This window comes from Plectropomus leopardus, chromosome 23, assembly GCF_008729295.1.
Source record: "Plectropomus leopardus isolate mb chromosome 23, YSFRI_Pleo_2.0, whole genome shotgun sequence".
In the NCBI taxonomy this organism is placed as follows: domain Eukaryota; kingdom Metazoa; phylum Chordata; class Actinopteri; order Perciformes; family Serranidae; genus Plectropomus; species Plectropomus leopardus.
In genome coordinates, this window is record NC_056485.1 from 20,669,573 (window position 1) to 20,684,572 (window position 15,000).

At 41.7% G+C, this 15,000-nt stretch overlaps 2 protein-coding genes across 2 annotated transcripts in view; both read left to right on the forward strand.

Moving 5' to 3' along the window:
- Nucleotides 1-2,025: 2,025 nt before the first annotated feature.
- On the forward strand, nt 2,026-4,635 carry LOC121962110 (zinc finger protein 239-like). Its single transcript, XM_042512306.1, has 3 exons — nt 2,026-2,106; nt 3,132-3,234; nt 3,330-4,635. The coding sequence occupies exons 2-3, from the start codon at nt 3,157-3,159 to the stop codon at nt 4,275-4,277; spliced, it is 1,026 nt and encodes a 341-aa protein (XP_042368240.1). The 5' UTR covers nt 2,026-2,106; nt 3,132-3,156; the 3' UTR covers nt 4,278-4,635.
- Nucleotides 4,636-7,167: 2,532 nt separating this feature from the next.
- The window catches only part of LOC121962485 (serrate RNA effector molecule homolog), a 12,261-nt gene continuing 4,428 nt past the window's right edge, over nt 7,168-15,000 (forward strand). The window contains exons 1-14 of the mRNA XM_042512743.1: nt 7,168-7,264; nt 8,319-8,441; nt 8,537-8,647; nt 9,796-9,939; nt 10,704-10,764; nt 10,837-11,134; nt 11,586-11,818; nt 12,015-12,122; nt 12,201-12,340; nt 12,458-12,590; nt 13,184-13,245; nt 13,824-13,902; nt 14,000-14,164; nt 14,894-15,000. The exon at nt 14,894-15,000 is cut by the window's right edge and continues 61 nt beyond it. Of these exons, the coding sequence (XP_042368677.1) occupies nt 8,323-8,441; nt 8,537-8,647; nt 9,796-9,939; nt 10,704-10,764; nt 10,837-11,134; nt 11,586-11,818; nt 12,015-12,122; nt 12,201-12,340; nt 12,458-12,590; nt 13,184-13,245; nt 13,824-13,902; nt 14,000-14,164; nt 14,894-15,000 (1,760 nt within the window). The 5' untranslated portion in view covers nt 7,168-7,264; nt 8,319-8,322. The remainder of the gene's footprint in view (nt 7,265-8,318; nt 8,442-8,536; nt 8,648-9,795; nt 9,940-10,703; nt 10,765-10,836; nt 11,135-11,585; nt 11,819-12,014; nt 12,123-12,200; nt 12,341-12,457; nt 12,591-13,183; nt 13,246-13,823; nt 13,903-13,999; nt 14,165-14,893) is intronic.

The window sequence follows — 15,000 nt, forward strand, 5'->3', positions numbered from 1 at the left end:
AAACATTTCTGGAACAGGCCACAACTGTTTGGCTTTTCCATATTTATTTTATACATATAATTTCCGTGATGAGCAACATGTTAGGGCACATTAATCAGAGCATGCACGAGTGCGCGCTCTCGAGAATAATAGTGAAATATTGATTTTTATTTGCCATGTAAACGGCTTCAGAGGAATACTGTCTTTTTCGTAATAAATGTGAAAAAACAGAAGATTTTTTCCGTGTTAACAGTCAGTGTTTTATTCCTCAGTTTTCCTGTTTGAAATATTCATACAATCAAATCACGTTTTTACTTGTGTAATGATTGTTTTCAAGTTCTGTGTGTTTCTTCATTTCATTGCAATTAAAGTGCACTTTATCTCCTCTGTAAGAGTTTTATTTGATATGAATAAATACGTGAGCATTGCCATGTGTCCCTCTCTTTATTGATGAAGTCATAGTTGGTGATGCAGAGAATCGGATTCGTCAGTTTTTCTGCAGACTTGAGTCTGAAGTTTGCGGTTGAACTTGTTGCTGATCAGATTTAGAAACAGAAACCTCATCAGACCAGGTTAGCGGCTGTTTGCCTCAAAACTTTTTGAAATGTTGTATTTGACCTCATTTATGCATTTTTATACAGTTTATTTTTTAGCCTTTTATTTTTCATTAATATACTAATAACAAATTAATGAATAATTACTATATTATTATGGATAAGCTGATATATTATTTTCCATCTCCTGCATTCTGAGCATTCTGCTTTCATTCTTCTTTACTGGTATGTTACTGGTATTATCAGCTGGGATTATCCGTGTGAAGATGCTTTCTGTGTTTTTGATTCTGATTTTATCTTAAATTACCATTTTAACACCTTTAGTTTTGTCTTGCATTAATAAAAAGATTTTTGTTTGGCTTCTTTTGCTCAACAAAAGATATTTTAGAGGATTTATCAATGGTTTTGGTTTGCTGACCTGGAATAATCATATTTAGTAGAAATGAGCCGTCTGAGACTTTTTCTTGCTGAAGTACAAAGAACGTTAGCTCCTTATATAAGTATGAAAAAATAAAAATAGATATACATGTGTATATGTATATATATATATATATATTCGGATTCATGTGAGACGGCACACAGGAGAGAAACCATACAGCCGTGAGCAATGTGGGAAGAGTTTCAGTCTCATCTGGACGCTCATGTTTCATCGGTGAGGTTGTGGGAAGAAGTGATGGTAAAAGGTGGAATACAGTTGTGAAGCGTTGCGTGCTCCGGATATCTTTGCCCTGTTCTGCATTTACATTTTCATGTCTGAGGTTTTCAGTGTGACCATCAGTGTCAAGTATTTCAATTTCGTCTCTAAAAATTCAATTTTTGGTGATGGATCAAAATATAACAATTCCCATGAAGCTCAGCTGCCGCTGCTGTGAGGAAGAGGTCCGTCAGAGGTGTGAGTCAGAGCAGCAGAGAAGTCACAGTGTTTTGTTGTTGCAGTTGAGAATAAAATGTGACGTCATGGTTACTCAGTTTACTCCAGAAAAAAAAGTCAACAGTTTTAGGATGTTGGCTGTTTAGAATTTTTTTTTGCAAAAATGCACCTTGGAGGCTGTAGTTAAGGTCTACATTGAAGTTAAACAAAACCAAAATCTGCAGAGACCTTAGTGCTCCAGACAGAAATTCAGCTGCTAGTTAACTTTTCAAGCAACGAGAGAAAAAAGTCAAATTAGCACTGAGCTGCTATTATTGTGATTATTATATTCTTTTAATATTTTACAGAAATTTTCTTTTTTTTTTCATTTTAAGCAGGTTTTCAGGTAATTTCCTTGTTTTTTTTAAATTTTATTTTAATGTCTCAGTTTTTGTTTTTTTCCTCTTAAGTTGCTCATTGCCCTCTTCGCATGTTTGTTTTAAGAAATCAGGCCAATTTGCTCAGGTTTCAGTCGTTTAAAAAAATAGCTTGTGTTCCTGTTGTTTCCCTCCTGACCTGCAGGTGGCGACTTTCTCTCACTTTAAAGTGGAAAAGCCTGACCGGAAACGAAGGTAACCGGAAGTGTTTGTGTAGCAGCGTTAGCAGGAGCATAGCAGTGAGAGTTGAGGCGGCAGACCTTCAGGTGAACTCGTGCGCACTCAGGTAAACACTTTAATCATGTTTCTCTGGCACGAACAGCGAAGCGAACGAGAGTACAAGCGAACAGAAACGCGAACTTCGTCTGCGGTAGCGTGCTGGGTTAGCTCTGATGCTAACTAGCTAATTAGCATTTTATTTCATTTGTTAGCTTTTTAACTGTTTCGATGATCATCGCTGCAGAGTAAATCTATTAGATATTAACCCTCTGAGAACATGAAGTCCTAACAACAAGGAGGCACCCTGTCCCCCAGAGATGGACAAAGTACTCTATTACTATTGTCAAAGTACAGATACTCCTGGTCAAATATCACTGCAATACAAGTGAAAGTTTCTGAGTCACATTATTATTGGAGTTAAAGTACATTTACAGTTCCTAATGACTCTGAAACAGACCACTGAATGCATTGACTTTCTTGAAAAACCTTGAAAAGCTTGCTGAATATCCTGCAAAGTTTTGAACTGTAACTACACTTGTTTGTCTCTGTTTCAGCTAACTGCTCGCTCAAATAAAACGTCTTTCTAAAACAGCGCACCTGCTGAAGATGTAGCTTCTTCAAACAGAAATCAATAAAAGGAAATAATGAATAAACTGAAATACATGCGATTTCCACTGCTGCTAATCATTGACATATCTCATAATGTCAGCAGAAAACAAATCTACTGAGCATGGAGGATATTGAAAATAGTCCTTTTTTTTCTCCTAAAAATACAGTGGCATCCTGACAAAAACCTGGCATTTAAAGTGTTAAAATTCTGAAAATAATGAATATTTGATATTTTTGATTAGGACTGATTTTGGGTAAAAAAAAAACAAAAAAACAAAAACTCATTGAAAGTAGAAAATAATATTGTGTAATATTTTTGAAAGTTTGTTTTTTGTGCATAATGATACAAGTGTGTGATATTAACGTGGGCTCAAAAGGGTTAATGAGCTGCGGTCTGTCGGCTGGATGTTTGATCGGGTTAACATGAAAAGATTTGAGCTGCGAAAATCGAAATGTTTGTGTGTTCTGGTTTGTTTTGGGCAGGAGTCCAGCAGGGACCAGGACCAGGATGGAGGAGGACCAGCAGAACCCGGAGCAGCGGAGCAACAACGTCCCCAGAAGACAAGCAGCAGGCTCGTCCTCTCAGGTCAGTCCTCAGTAAGCAAAGAAACACCTTAAAAACAGACCAGTACACACATTTCCACAGCATCTAACTTACTCTGTCTGTCTGTGTTGCTATAGGAACGGAGAGCAGGAGGCGGAGTCAAGCGTTACCGCTGTCAGCACTGTGACAAATTATTCACAGCTGGACATTTAAAGCTTCATCAGAGACGTCTCGCTGGAGAGAAACCGCACAGCTGTGACCTGTGTGGGAAAGCCTTCACCACACCAGGTTCCCTCAAAATCCACCAGCGCGTCCACACAGGAGAGAAACCCTACAGCTGTGCCCTGTGTGGGGCAGCTTTCGCACAGGTGGCTCACCTAAGTAAACACCAGCACAGTCACACAGGAGAGAAACCGTACGGCTGTGACGAATGTGGGAAAACATTCAGCACGCGGGGATCCCGAGAAATCCACCAACGTGTCCACACAGGAGAGAAACCGTACAGCTGTGATCAGTGCGGGGCAGCGTTCCTGCGCAATTATCACCTAAAAAGCCATCAGCGTATTCACACAGGAGAGAAACCGTACAGCTGTGAGCAGTGTGGGAAAGCATTTTTACGCAGTAATCACCTCAGGCTCCATCAGCTCGTTCACACAGGAGATAAACCGTACAGCTGTGACCAGTGTGGGAAAGCCCTCGCCACAGCTTATTCCTTAGAAATCCACCGACGTGTTCACACAGGAGAGAAGCCGTACCGATGTGACCAGTGCTGCGCAGAGTTTGCGCAGATTTTTAGCTTAAAGAGCCATCAGCGCACTCACAGTGGAGAGAAACCGTACACGTGTGATCGATGTGAGAAATCTTTTGCCAATCTTAGCAGCTTGGTGTGTCATCGGCGCGTTCACACTGGAGTCAAACCGTACTGGTGTGAACAGTGTGGGAAAGCTTTCAGTAGATCAAGTTACATGAAGATCCACCAGCGCATTCACACAGGAGAGAAACCTTACAGCTGCGACCAATGCGGGAAGGCTTTCGTCTCTCTCGGTCACCTGAAATATCACCAAGGCGCTCACGCTGCACCGTGACCTCCTCTCAGAGCCGAGAGCTTCTCCTGCCTCCTGACTGTCCGTATTTCGGATATTTCAGTGTGAAATTCTATGAATTGTCTAAATATACGATAGAAATGTGTTGGTACTTGAGGAGGCCTCAGTGTGACTCTAAATACTGTGAGTTTAAATACTGTATCGTCAAAACCTTGCAGACGTTTTAGCTCTGATGACGGACACATCTGTATGACGTGAAAATCCAAAATCTGAGTGTGAATCCAAGTAATTAAATGATTCTGTCACGTCATATTTTTGGTTTTTCTTTGTCCATGTTCGTGCTGCACAGCAGTTTTGCTCTCCTATTTGTGTCGACATTAAACAAATTTTTCAAGTAAGACCAATCGTTGCTCATCGAGATTATTTAATTAATATATTATTAAAAATGGAGATTGACGTGTTTTTTCCACAAAAACGTCGTCAGCAGGATCCGCACCGAGACAAACGCGAGGTGAGTAAAGACGTTTTTCTTTCACCTTCAGTTTGTACTTCGTCTCACTCATTTTTGAATATGTAAACCAAGTCGTCATGTGTTTGGTCATCTCTTTTGCTTCGTGTTTTTTATTGTATGTAAATATTTCTTTTTTGTCTGTTCCTGTTTCACATGTTTGAAATAAGTCAAATCGCAGGATTTACAATTCAGATTTGAAGCTGAAAACCTCAAGATGCGTCGCTTCAGTTGAATATTTATGAACATATGCTTCTGTTTTTACAGCGGCCGCATCAACACGCCAGAGTTCCCGGGTCACCGAGTCTGCCGAGTCTCCGCAGTCCTTCAGAAAATTCACAAACCGTTGGAAAAAGTGGAATATCCGAACCTGTACGTCACATTAACACTTTGCTCCTTCAGCTGAGTTTTCACAGAACTCCATGTGGCTCTTTGTTGTTGTTTTATTTTTGGTCAGAAGAAAGACTGACGAGCGCACGCGTGTTTTCTGTCACGCGTGTAACTGTCGGCAGGATCGCAGCAGAGACACACTGGCGGAGTAAATCGTTTTTTCTTGTCCTTCATCAGCGTGAAGCTTGATGGATCACAGAAGAGGAAATTGTCCCAGATTGAGCGTTTGGCTAAATCAGTTTAGTGAGCTGTTCAGGCACTAATAACAAGTAAGGACCTACAGTTTGGATTCAAATTCAAAGCTTAAAAAACTCACAAGACGCATTAGTTGCATTAAATATAAAATTTGTTGTGTTGACATTAAACTATAGATAAAAATATATTTTATTGAATTTATAACTTAACAGCAGAATGTATTATTATTAAGGAAAAGTTTTTTTTATTCTTCCTATTTGAAGTTGTTCTCAAGTTTTATTATTGTTGTTATTGAAAATATTTTTATTTTTCCTATTTTAATAATTCTGAGTCTTTATTATTATTATTGTTATTTCATTATTATGATGATTCATTATTATTGGTATTCGTCATTTTATTTATGGATTTAATTGTCTGCTTGTTTTAATCTGACGTATATTTGAGTATGTGGAGCGTTTAGTTATAAAATCAGTAACATCTGATTTAAAAAAAAAAACTTTCAGTAAAATCAACTGTTTATTTTATCCTTTAAAATGAAGATCGATAAGAGAACATGTTTTTTTGCTGTATCAAATGTGGCGTTTGCAGGATCCCAGCAGAGACGGACACCGGGCGAGTAAATAATTGGACGTGCGGACTCACTGCATCAGTCAGCAGAGGTCAGAGGTCAGAGGTCAGTGATAAATATCATCATAAGTCACTGAAATTTTAACCTATTTTGAAGCTGTTTGATTTGTTACAAATGGCAGACATGCGTCATTAATACAGAATAATCGGTTGAAATTAAAAATGCAGGTTTTCAGAACAAAATTCTTCGTCTTATGTAGATCGCAAACAACTCTATGATGAAATCTATGGAGGACTAAAATGAACAAAATCAAAAATAGATAAAAAGAAAATGTCTATAAGTAAATGAAAATGCCAGTATTTATTTATTTAACATTAGCTGGCAGTTTTTTAATTTTAATTTATATAGATTAACCCTTTGAAATTCTGAAAGACAGTTTTCTTGCGCTGCATTTAAACCTTCAAAAACTTGAGAAAATTGTTTTTCTTTTTTCTTTTGAACACTCGACTGAAAAGGAATTAAACAAACTCGCGACATGTTCCACAAATGGCAAAAAAACTGCCAATTAGAGTTAGAATCAGAATCACAAATACTTTATTTATTGATCCCTGGGGGTAAATTTGTTACATATTAAAAGTATTACATACTTGATTTTTAAAAATATTAATATATTGTGATAATTGTTTATTATTACAGTCTTCTTTTTTTATGTACTTGTGCTGGTACTTTTTTCTATTGGCTGTAATTCTATATGTTTGGCATTGGGGCGACTAAGTGTGTAAAATAACAAAAAATACAGTAATAGGTAATTTGCATCAATATGTGAATATTTTTTAATTATTACAGATAATGTGCTGAGTGTGTTAAGTGTGTAAAATATAAAACTGTACCTTATGCTGCAATACAGCATGTAAAACTAGTACCTAAGGACAAATATAAAAAAGTTAAAAATATAAATATGTGTGCAATTAGTTGAGAAAAATTAATACAAAATGTCCAGAAAACTACATTTATAATTATTATTATTCTAAATATAAATTCATTCTTTCTTTCTCTTATTTTCGGGTTATTGTCTTGTTACTCATCACTAAAAAGTTTGGGGTTTTTTTCTTTTTTCCCCCGTGTTTTTGTAAGAAAACAAGCAGGTTTTCCTGGGTTTCGAAGGGTTAAATGTGTTTCCTGTTGTTCCCTTCCGGACCTCCAGGCGGCGAAATTTGTCGCTTTAAACTGAAAGACCTGACCGGAAGCGGAAGTCTCGTTGTTTGGTTGTGATCTCGGCTGGCGGCGGGACAGGTGTGTGGTTGTGTTAGCAGAGGATCGTTTTAGTGAGAGTTTAGCAAAGCGCCAGGTGAACCCACGCGCACTCAGGTAAACACTTAAATCACGTTTCTGTGACACGAACAGCAAAGCGAAAACGAGCACAAGCGAACAGAAGCGCGAAGTTAGCCTGTGTTAGCGCGCCGGGCTAGCTCCGATGCTAATTAGCCGCTGTTAGCTTCGACTGTTAGCTGCTGCTAGGCTAGCTGTTAGCATTAGCCGACCTTAATGTTTTTTAACTTCGAGTTGATCGAAATATTTCGTCTGCTTATCGATTAAACCTTCAAACGGCGTTCAGAGTTGCACCGTTTGTGGCGTTGCCGTGATTAATCGATTAGCTGATGTTTAATTGTAAAGGTTGTGTTTATTTTTTTGGTATTTAAGCGTTGAACTAATCGCAGCTCAATATTAAATCAGCGTTTAAAAAATAAACTAACAGACGGCGTATTAACCGATAAACAGACATCAGTGGTTTTTAATTACGTTTATTTTGAAGATTAGATATGTTTATGAATATTTGTGGTCGTTGTGGAGTAAAGTTGCAACAATTAATCGATTAGCAAATGATCGATTTTACCCTTTAGCGCCCGCGACCACAAATGCTTTAAAATATAATTCAACTTTAAAAAGATCATGAGAGGGATTTTCTGCTGTCGTTGAGTTTATTGTTTTGGGCAGCATCAGTCCCAGTCATGACAGTGAAGTGCTCATAAATGCTCTTTGTGGTTATATAATCATTATAATAATTATAATCATTATAATAAATATAATAACGAGTACATGTGAGTGATTTAAAGTTTTGAATGTCACGTGTCCTCAGCTGTGAAGCCTGGAAATGAATCATTTGATAATCACTTCATCTGTTTGAGTACATTTTTAAAGAAACCAAAGCAGCATTTACAGCTCCTTATATGGGAACATTGTTCCCTTAAATGGGAACATTGTTCCCATTTAAGATTGACGTTTTGTGTCATCGCACAGACTGAATAACTAACCGAATAATCGATGAAATAATCGATTATAATAACTGTCAGTTGCAGCTCTGTGGTGGAGCAGTAAAGATGCTTTTTGTTGTTAACGTGTGTTTTTTTTTTTAAATTTTTAGTCCAATGGGAGACAGCGATGACGAGTTCGACCGGAGGAGGCGGGACAAGTTCAGGAGAGAGCGCAGTGACATGGAGCGGTCGAGGGAGAGAGAAGAGAGGAGGAGGGACGACTGGCCCGACAGGTACGCTCACACCTGAGCACACCTCGTCTCGACGTGTGTGTGTGTCACATGTTTAAATTGTGTGTGTGTGTGTGTGTGTGTGTGTGTGTGTTCAGGGACTGGGAGCGCGGCAGAGAGCGGCGGAGGGACTACGACCGCGGCCGCAGAGAGAGATTTTCTCCACCGAGACACATCAGCCCCCAACACAAACGCATGAGGAGAGACTGGTGAGTGTGTGTGTGTGTGTGTGTGTGTGTGTGTGTCTGTGAGTGTGTGTGAGTGTGTGTGAGTGTGTGTGAGTGTGTATGTGTGTGTGAGTGTGTGTGTGTGAGTGAGTGTGTGTGTGTGAGAGTGTGTGTGAGTGTGTATGTGTGTGTGAGTGTGTGTGTGTGAGTGAGTGTGTGTGTGTGAGAGTGTGTGTGAGTGTGTATGTGTGTGTGAGTGTGTGTGTGTGTGTGAGTGAGTGTGTGTGTGTGAGAGTGTGTGTGTGTGTGTGTGTGTGTGTGTGAGTGTGTGTGTGTGTGTGTGAGGTTTGATGTATCTACAGTGGGTTCCACGGTCATGGAAAACCTGGAAAAGTCATGGAATTTCACAGTCACATTTTCCATTCCTGGAAACTAGTTGAAAGTTTTGGAAAACTCTGGAAACGTTTGTCAAACAGTAAATGCCGTTAATGTGAGATAACGGTGAATTTATTTTTTAAATGTAATTTGTGTTGACGTGTGAGGACGTTTTGGTTGTTTTTGTTTATTTGTTTATTTGTTTGTCACCAAACTTTCCTCGTTTTCTCTGCGTTCGTCTCCTTCGTGTCGCTCTGGAGGGCAGAAAACTGTAAATGGATTTTTTATTTATCTTACTGCTTTTACATTTTTAACTTTTTTGTTTGTTTTTAACTTAATTTCTGTTTTAAGAAAATAGGTTTGGAAAGCTTTTTTATTTTTTGAAAAAAATTGCATTTTTTTTCTGGAAAACTTTCAAATTAATGTTTCGGGTTTTTCTGTGCAATATTTATGGCAACTGTAAGAAAAAAGGAATCTTTTTGTTTTCTTCAACATTAATGGTGATTTTTATGGAAAACCTTTTCCTCTTGTATAATTGCCATTTTTTATGGAAATCTTTAAAAAAAATCTTGAACTGTTTTGTGATATATTTTGTTTTTTTTGTAACTGGCATGGTTTCTCTGTAACTGTTGTATTTTCACATTTCTGATGGCCGTTGAACACGTTATTCTCTGCGCTGAGATAAAGTTGAAATCTTAAAAGTTTGAAAAACACAAAGTAAGTTGGGCAAGAAAACAGATTTGGGGTTTTGAGAGTTTGTCCTTGCTGTGGACAAACAGGTCACATGCTCACTCATGAATGTTTGAATGTTTCAGGGACGACCACCGGGGGGAGCCGTACCGCTACGACCTGCCGTACGGAGGAGGCGGGGCTCCGTTTCCAGGGGCGGGGCCTCAGGGCTGGCACCCCGACCTCCCCCACCTTCACCCGCATCACGGAGGTCACCCGCTGCAGGGCAGGTGAGCACTTAGACATCCCATAATGCCGCCTGTCATAGAAACAAGCCATTGAGACGTCACAGGAAGAGTCCATGGTGACATGACAGGATATTATGGGCTGTAGTAGATTCACATGAATAAGATTTTCTACTTTCTTTGAGTCAGTTTTTTATCATCACCTCTAATGCAAAATATCAGAAATTCATTTATTTTCAGAATTTTAACCCTTTAAAAGCCAGGTTTTTGTCATGATGCCACCATGTTTTTAGATGAAAAGAACACAAAAAAGAATTACTTTCAATATAATACATGCAGTATTTTTGAAGGGGTCACCTAGTGGAAATAGCATGTATTTCCTCCATATGCCAAATATGGTCAAAATGACCTCATCAGGTGGAAAATAGTCAAAATGACAAATTCAGAGTCAAAAGCCCAGAATGACACCCAGAAATAATACAAGTCCTGTTTTTCTGCTCTGATGGCTGTGGGATCAAAAATGTCAGTTTGAATGGGTTTCAATGGAGCATTTTTGGACCTGAACAGTCTGAATGTAACTATTTAGTTTCCACAGTGTATTTTAGACTTATTGTAGGAGCTGAGCTGCAAATTCACTGATTACACTCAAATACACAATCTGGACTACATTTAGGACACATGCATCAACACACACACAGTTATCACAACAGGAAGAAGAAAAGAGACTAAAATGAGACAAACGGTCCCTGAAGGGTTAATAACAAACAGTCTCTAAAGGGTTAATGATTGAACTAAAATGTGTCTCTCAGGTTGGGGATGGTGGATCCAGACCTCCCTCCTCCTGGTCCCCCCACCATGAGGAGCTTTAAGGTGAGTCAAACCTCTTTAAAACGGTCGTTGGCGTTTTGGATGAAACATTAAAAGCCGTGAAAACGTCCGCAGGAGTTCCTGTTGAACATGGAGGACAGCGTTGACGAGACGGAGTCCGTGAAGCGCTACAATCAGTACAAAGTGGACTTCAGACGGCAGCAGCTGCAGGACTTCTTCCTCCAGCACAAAGACCAGGAGTGGTTTCGCTCCAAATACCACCCCGACGACATCACGGCGAGGAAGGCGGAGTCTCTGGCCGCCCTCAAAACCCGGCTGGGCGTCTTCCTCTTCCTGCTGGACAACAACTGGCTGGACAACGTGTCGCTGGACATGGAGCACGCCCCCGCTATCATCAAACTGCTGGACGCAGGTAGAGACAGACGGGCAGCAAGACAGGAGACAAACTGAGCAGTGAGACAGGAGACAAACTATAGACAGGAGACAAACTATAGACAGGAGACAAACTGAGCAGTGAGACAGGAGACAAACTGAGCAGTGAGACAGGAGACAAGCTATAGACAGGAGACAAACTATAGACAGGAGACAAACTTAGACAGGAGACAAACTGAGCAGTGAGACAGGAGACAAACTATAGACAGGAGACAAACTATAGACAGGAGACAAACTGAGCAGTGAGACAGGAGACAAACTGAGCAGTGAGACAGGAGAGAAAAGACAATGTGCCTTTTTAAATTGTGTTTGGGACTTTGAGATTGTGTAGTTTACGTCTGTCGTCTCGCAGGGGTTTCTGGGTAATGAAGTCCTCAGTCCCTCTGGCGTCTCACCTCTCCTGTCTGTCTGTCTCCTGTCTGTCTCTGCAGCGGTGATAAAGATGGAGGGAGGTACAGACTTTGACCTGCAGGTGCTGGAGATACCGACGGCGGCGGCGGCCGGCGGGGAGGCGAGCTGCAGCAGCAGCAGCGGAGGAGGAGGAGGAGGAGGAGGAGGAGGAGGAGGAGGGAAGAGTCAGGAGGAAGCAGGAAACATTCAGACCGGCTCGGAGTCGACGGGCAGTCGGACAGAGGAGACGGGCGAAACAAAAGACTCGGATAAGGTGAGAATGATGAACATCCGTTCTCAGTGGATTTTTGTTTGTCGTGATTTAAAATTTAAAATTGAGCTTTTCTTTAATAAACCTTAAAAACTGTTTTAAATGCTGTTCGAGGAAAACGTTTATATATTTTGAGTCCTTGAAAAAGTTTCCCGTTTTTTCCTGAAAAACGTGTGAAAAATGACGTGTTTTGAGTCAGGACTGTGAGGAGGAAGCAAAGCAGAACGGCGAGAAGCAGAAAGACGAAGAGGAGGAGGAGGAGGAGAAGAGGGATGAAGAGGAGGAAGACGAGAAGACGTCTAAGAAAGTGAGTTCGTCTCCTCGTTAGCGTCGTCACTAACGTACTGAAGATGATGCTGGTTTTAACCCCGCCCCTTCCTCTCAGGGCAGGAAGAGGAAACGCAGCGTGTCCGCAGACAGCGGCGAGGGCAGCGCCTCCGACTCTGACTCCTCCCACTCTGACGGCGAGAAGGAGGACGACGAGGAGAAGGAGGAAGAGGAGGAGGACGGAGAGGGACAGTACGAAACTTTAATACTGCAAATAATAATCAAATATTTCATCAGCCGACCTTCGTAAATCTAATGTGTGTGTGTGTGTGTGTGTGTGTGTGTGTGTGTGTGTGTGTGTGTGTGTGTGTGTGTGTCAGAGCGGCGTAAAGAGCGAGGGAAGGAGAGAGAGAAGGAGGCCCCGGCGAAGCCCCGCCCCCTCCACCTAACCACCTCCCTCTTCATCCGAAGCATCCCACCAGAGGTTTCCAAGGAGGAGATCACAGCTGTGAGTGCGCACACACACACACGCACGCATGCACGCACGCACGCACACACAGACACAGACACACGCACGCACACACACACAGACACAGACACACGCACGCACACAGACACACGCACGCACACACAGACACAGACACGCACGCACACACACAGACACAGACACACGCACGCACACGCACGCACACACAGACACAGCGCACACGCACGCACGCACACACACACACAGACACACGCACGCACACACACACAGACAGACACACACACACACGCACACACGCGCGCGCGCACGCACGCAGACACAGACACACGCACGCACACACACAGACACACAAACACACACACGCACACACGCACACACAGACACACGCACGCACACACACACACACACACACACACGCACACACACACACACGCACGCGCGCGCGCACATGCAGACACAGACACGCACGCGCACACACAGACACGCACACACACAGACACGCACGCTCACACACAGACAAGCACGCACGCACGCACATACATACGCTCCTGTCTCAACCTGTGTGTGTGTGTGTGTGTGTGTGTGTGTGTGTGTGTGTGTGTGTGTGTGTGTAGTTGTGTCGTAGGTACCTGGGTTTCCTGCGAGTGGCGCTGTCAGACCCTCAGCCTGAGAGGAGGTGAGGAAAGTTAAAGTACTGTTATAATAAGTTAAAGTACTGTTATAATAAGTTAAAGTACTGTTATAATAAAGTTAAAGTACTGTCATAATAAGTTAAAGTACTGTTATAATAAGTTAAAGTACTGTTATAATAAGTTAAAGTACTGTTATAAGTTAAAGTACTGTTATAATAAGTTAAAGTACTGTTATAATAAGTTAAAGTACTGTTATAATAAGTTAAAGTACTGTTATAAGTTAAAGTACTGTTATAATAAGTTAAAGTACTGTTATATAATAAGTTAAAGTACTGTTATAATAAGTTAAAGTACTGTTATAATAAGTTAAAGTACTGTTAAAGTTAAGTGTTGTTGAGTGATATTTATATTTTGTCAGACGCTGAGCTAAACGTTAACATGTATGTTATGTTATAACATGGCTTATTACTGTTCCTCTGAAAATCCTGTGTGCGTGCGTGTGTGTGTGTGCGCGTGTGTGTGTGTGCGTGCGTGTGTGTGTGTGTGTGTGTGTGTGTGTGTGTGCGTGTGTGTGTGTGTGCGTGTGTGTCTGTGTGTGTGCGTGCGTGCGTGCGTGTGTCAGGTTCTTCAGGCGGTGCTGGGTGACGTTTGACCGCAGTGTGAACATAAAGGAGACGTGCTGGAACCTGCAGAACATCAGGGTAAACACACACACACACAAACACACACACACTGCAGTACACAGTACTTGTACTCAGAGACAGAGTAGTAGTATAAAGTGCAGTATTTGTCCCTCAGCTCAGAGACTGCGAGCTGTCTCCGGTGGTCAACAGAGATCTGTGTCGACGCGTCCGCACTGTTAACGGCCTGACGCACCACAGACCCGTGGTGAGGAACGACATCCGTCTGTCGGCCCGACTCGTCCACAGTCTGGACCAGAGGGGGGAGCTGTGGGCGGGACAGGTACGCTGTCCTCACGCCGTCCTCACGCTATCCTCATTCTCTCCTCACTCTGTCCTCACACCGTCCTCACTCTGTCCTCACTCTCTCCTCACACCGTCCGTCTCACTCTGTCCTCACTCTGTCCTCACACCGTCCCTCACTCTGTCCTCACACCGTCCTCACTCTGTCCTCACACCGTCCTCATTCTCTCCTCACTCTGTCCTCACACCGTCCTCACTCTGTCCTCACACCGTCCTCATTCTCTCCTCACTCTGTCCTCACACCGTCCTCACTCTGTCCTCACACCGTCTTCACGCCGTCCTTTTAAAGAAAAAATAAAATGAAATTAATGATCACAGGAAGTTCCGCCCAAAAAAACATTGCTGAAATGTTGTTTTTTTAATTGCCAACAAGTTTTTTTAAAAAAGAACATTCCAATGTTTTTATCGTTAAAATTGGCAGAAATGTGAAGACAAAGTATTTTTCCTTCGAAAACCGTCAAAAGACACCTGCCATGAATCAGAAAAGGTCGTTTTATGTCCTCGTCTCACTGTGCGAAGCCCTCCTTTTTTCTCTTTTGCATCATTTGACCGATGTTACAGACTGTTCGGCTGATTCTGGACGCAACTTCAATTAAAAAGATTTCAGCTTCTCGAAAAAAAATTACAAAAATGTAAAGAAACAAATATCTAAAAACTTCTAAAACAAGAATCAGAGATGATTCGACCGAATCTCTGCGTCTCCCTGCAGATGGAGACCAACCCGGTCCTGAAGAACATCACGGATTACCTCATCGAGGAGGTGAGCGCCGAGGAGGAGGAGCTGATCGGCGCCGCCGGGGGCAACGGAGACGACGC

Coding starts and splice junctions, on each gene's coding strand:
- LOC121962110 (XM_042512306.1), top strand. CDS start 3,157: ATGGAGGAGGACCAGCAGAACCCGGAGCAGCGGAGCAACAACGTCCCC. Junction 3,235..3,329: donor CAGCAGGCTCGTCCTCTCAG/GTCAGTCCTCAG, acceptor GTGTTGCTATAG/GAACGGAGAGCAGGAGGCGG.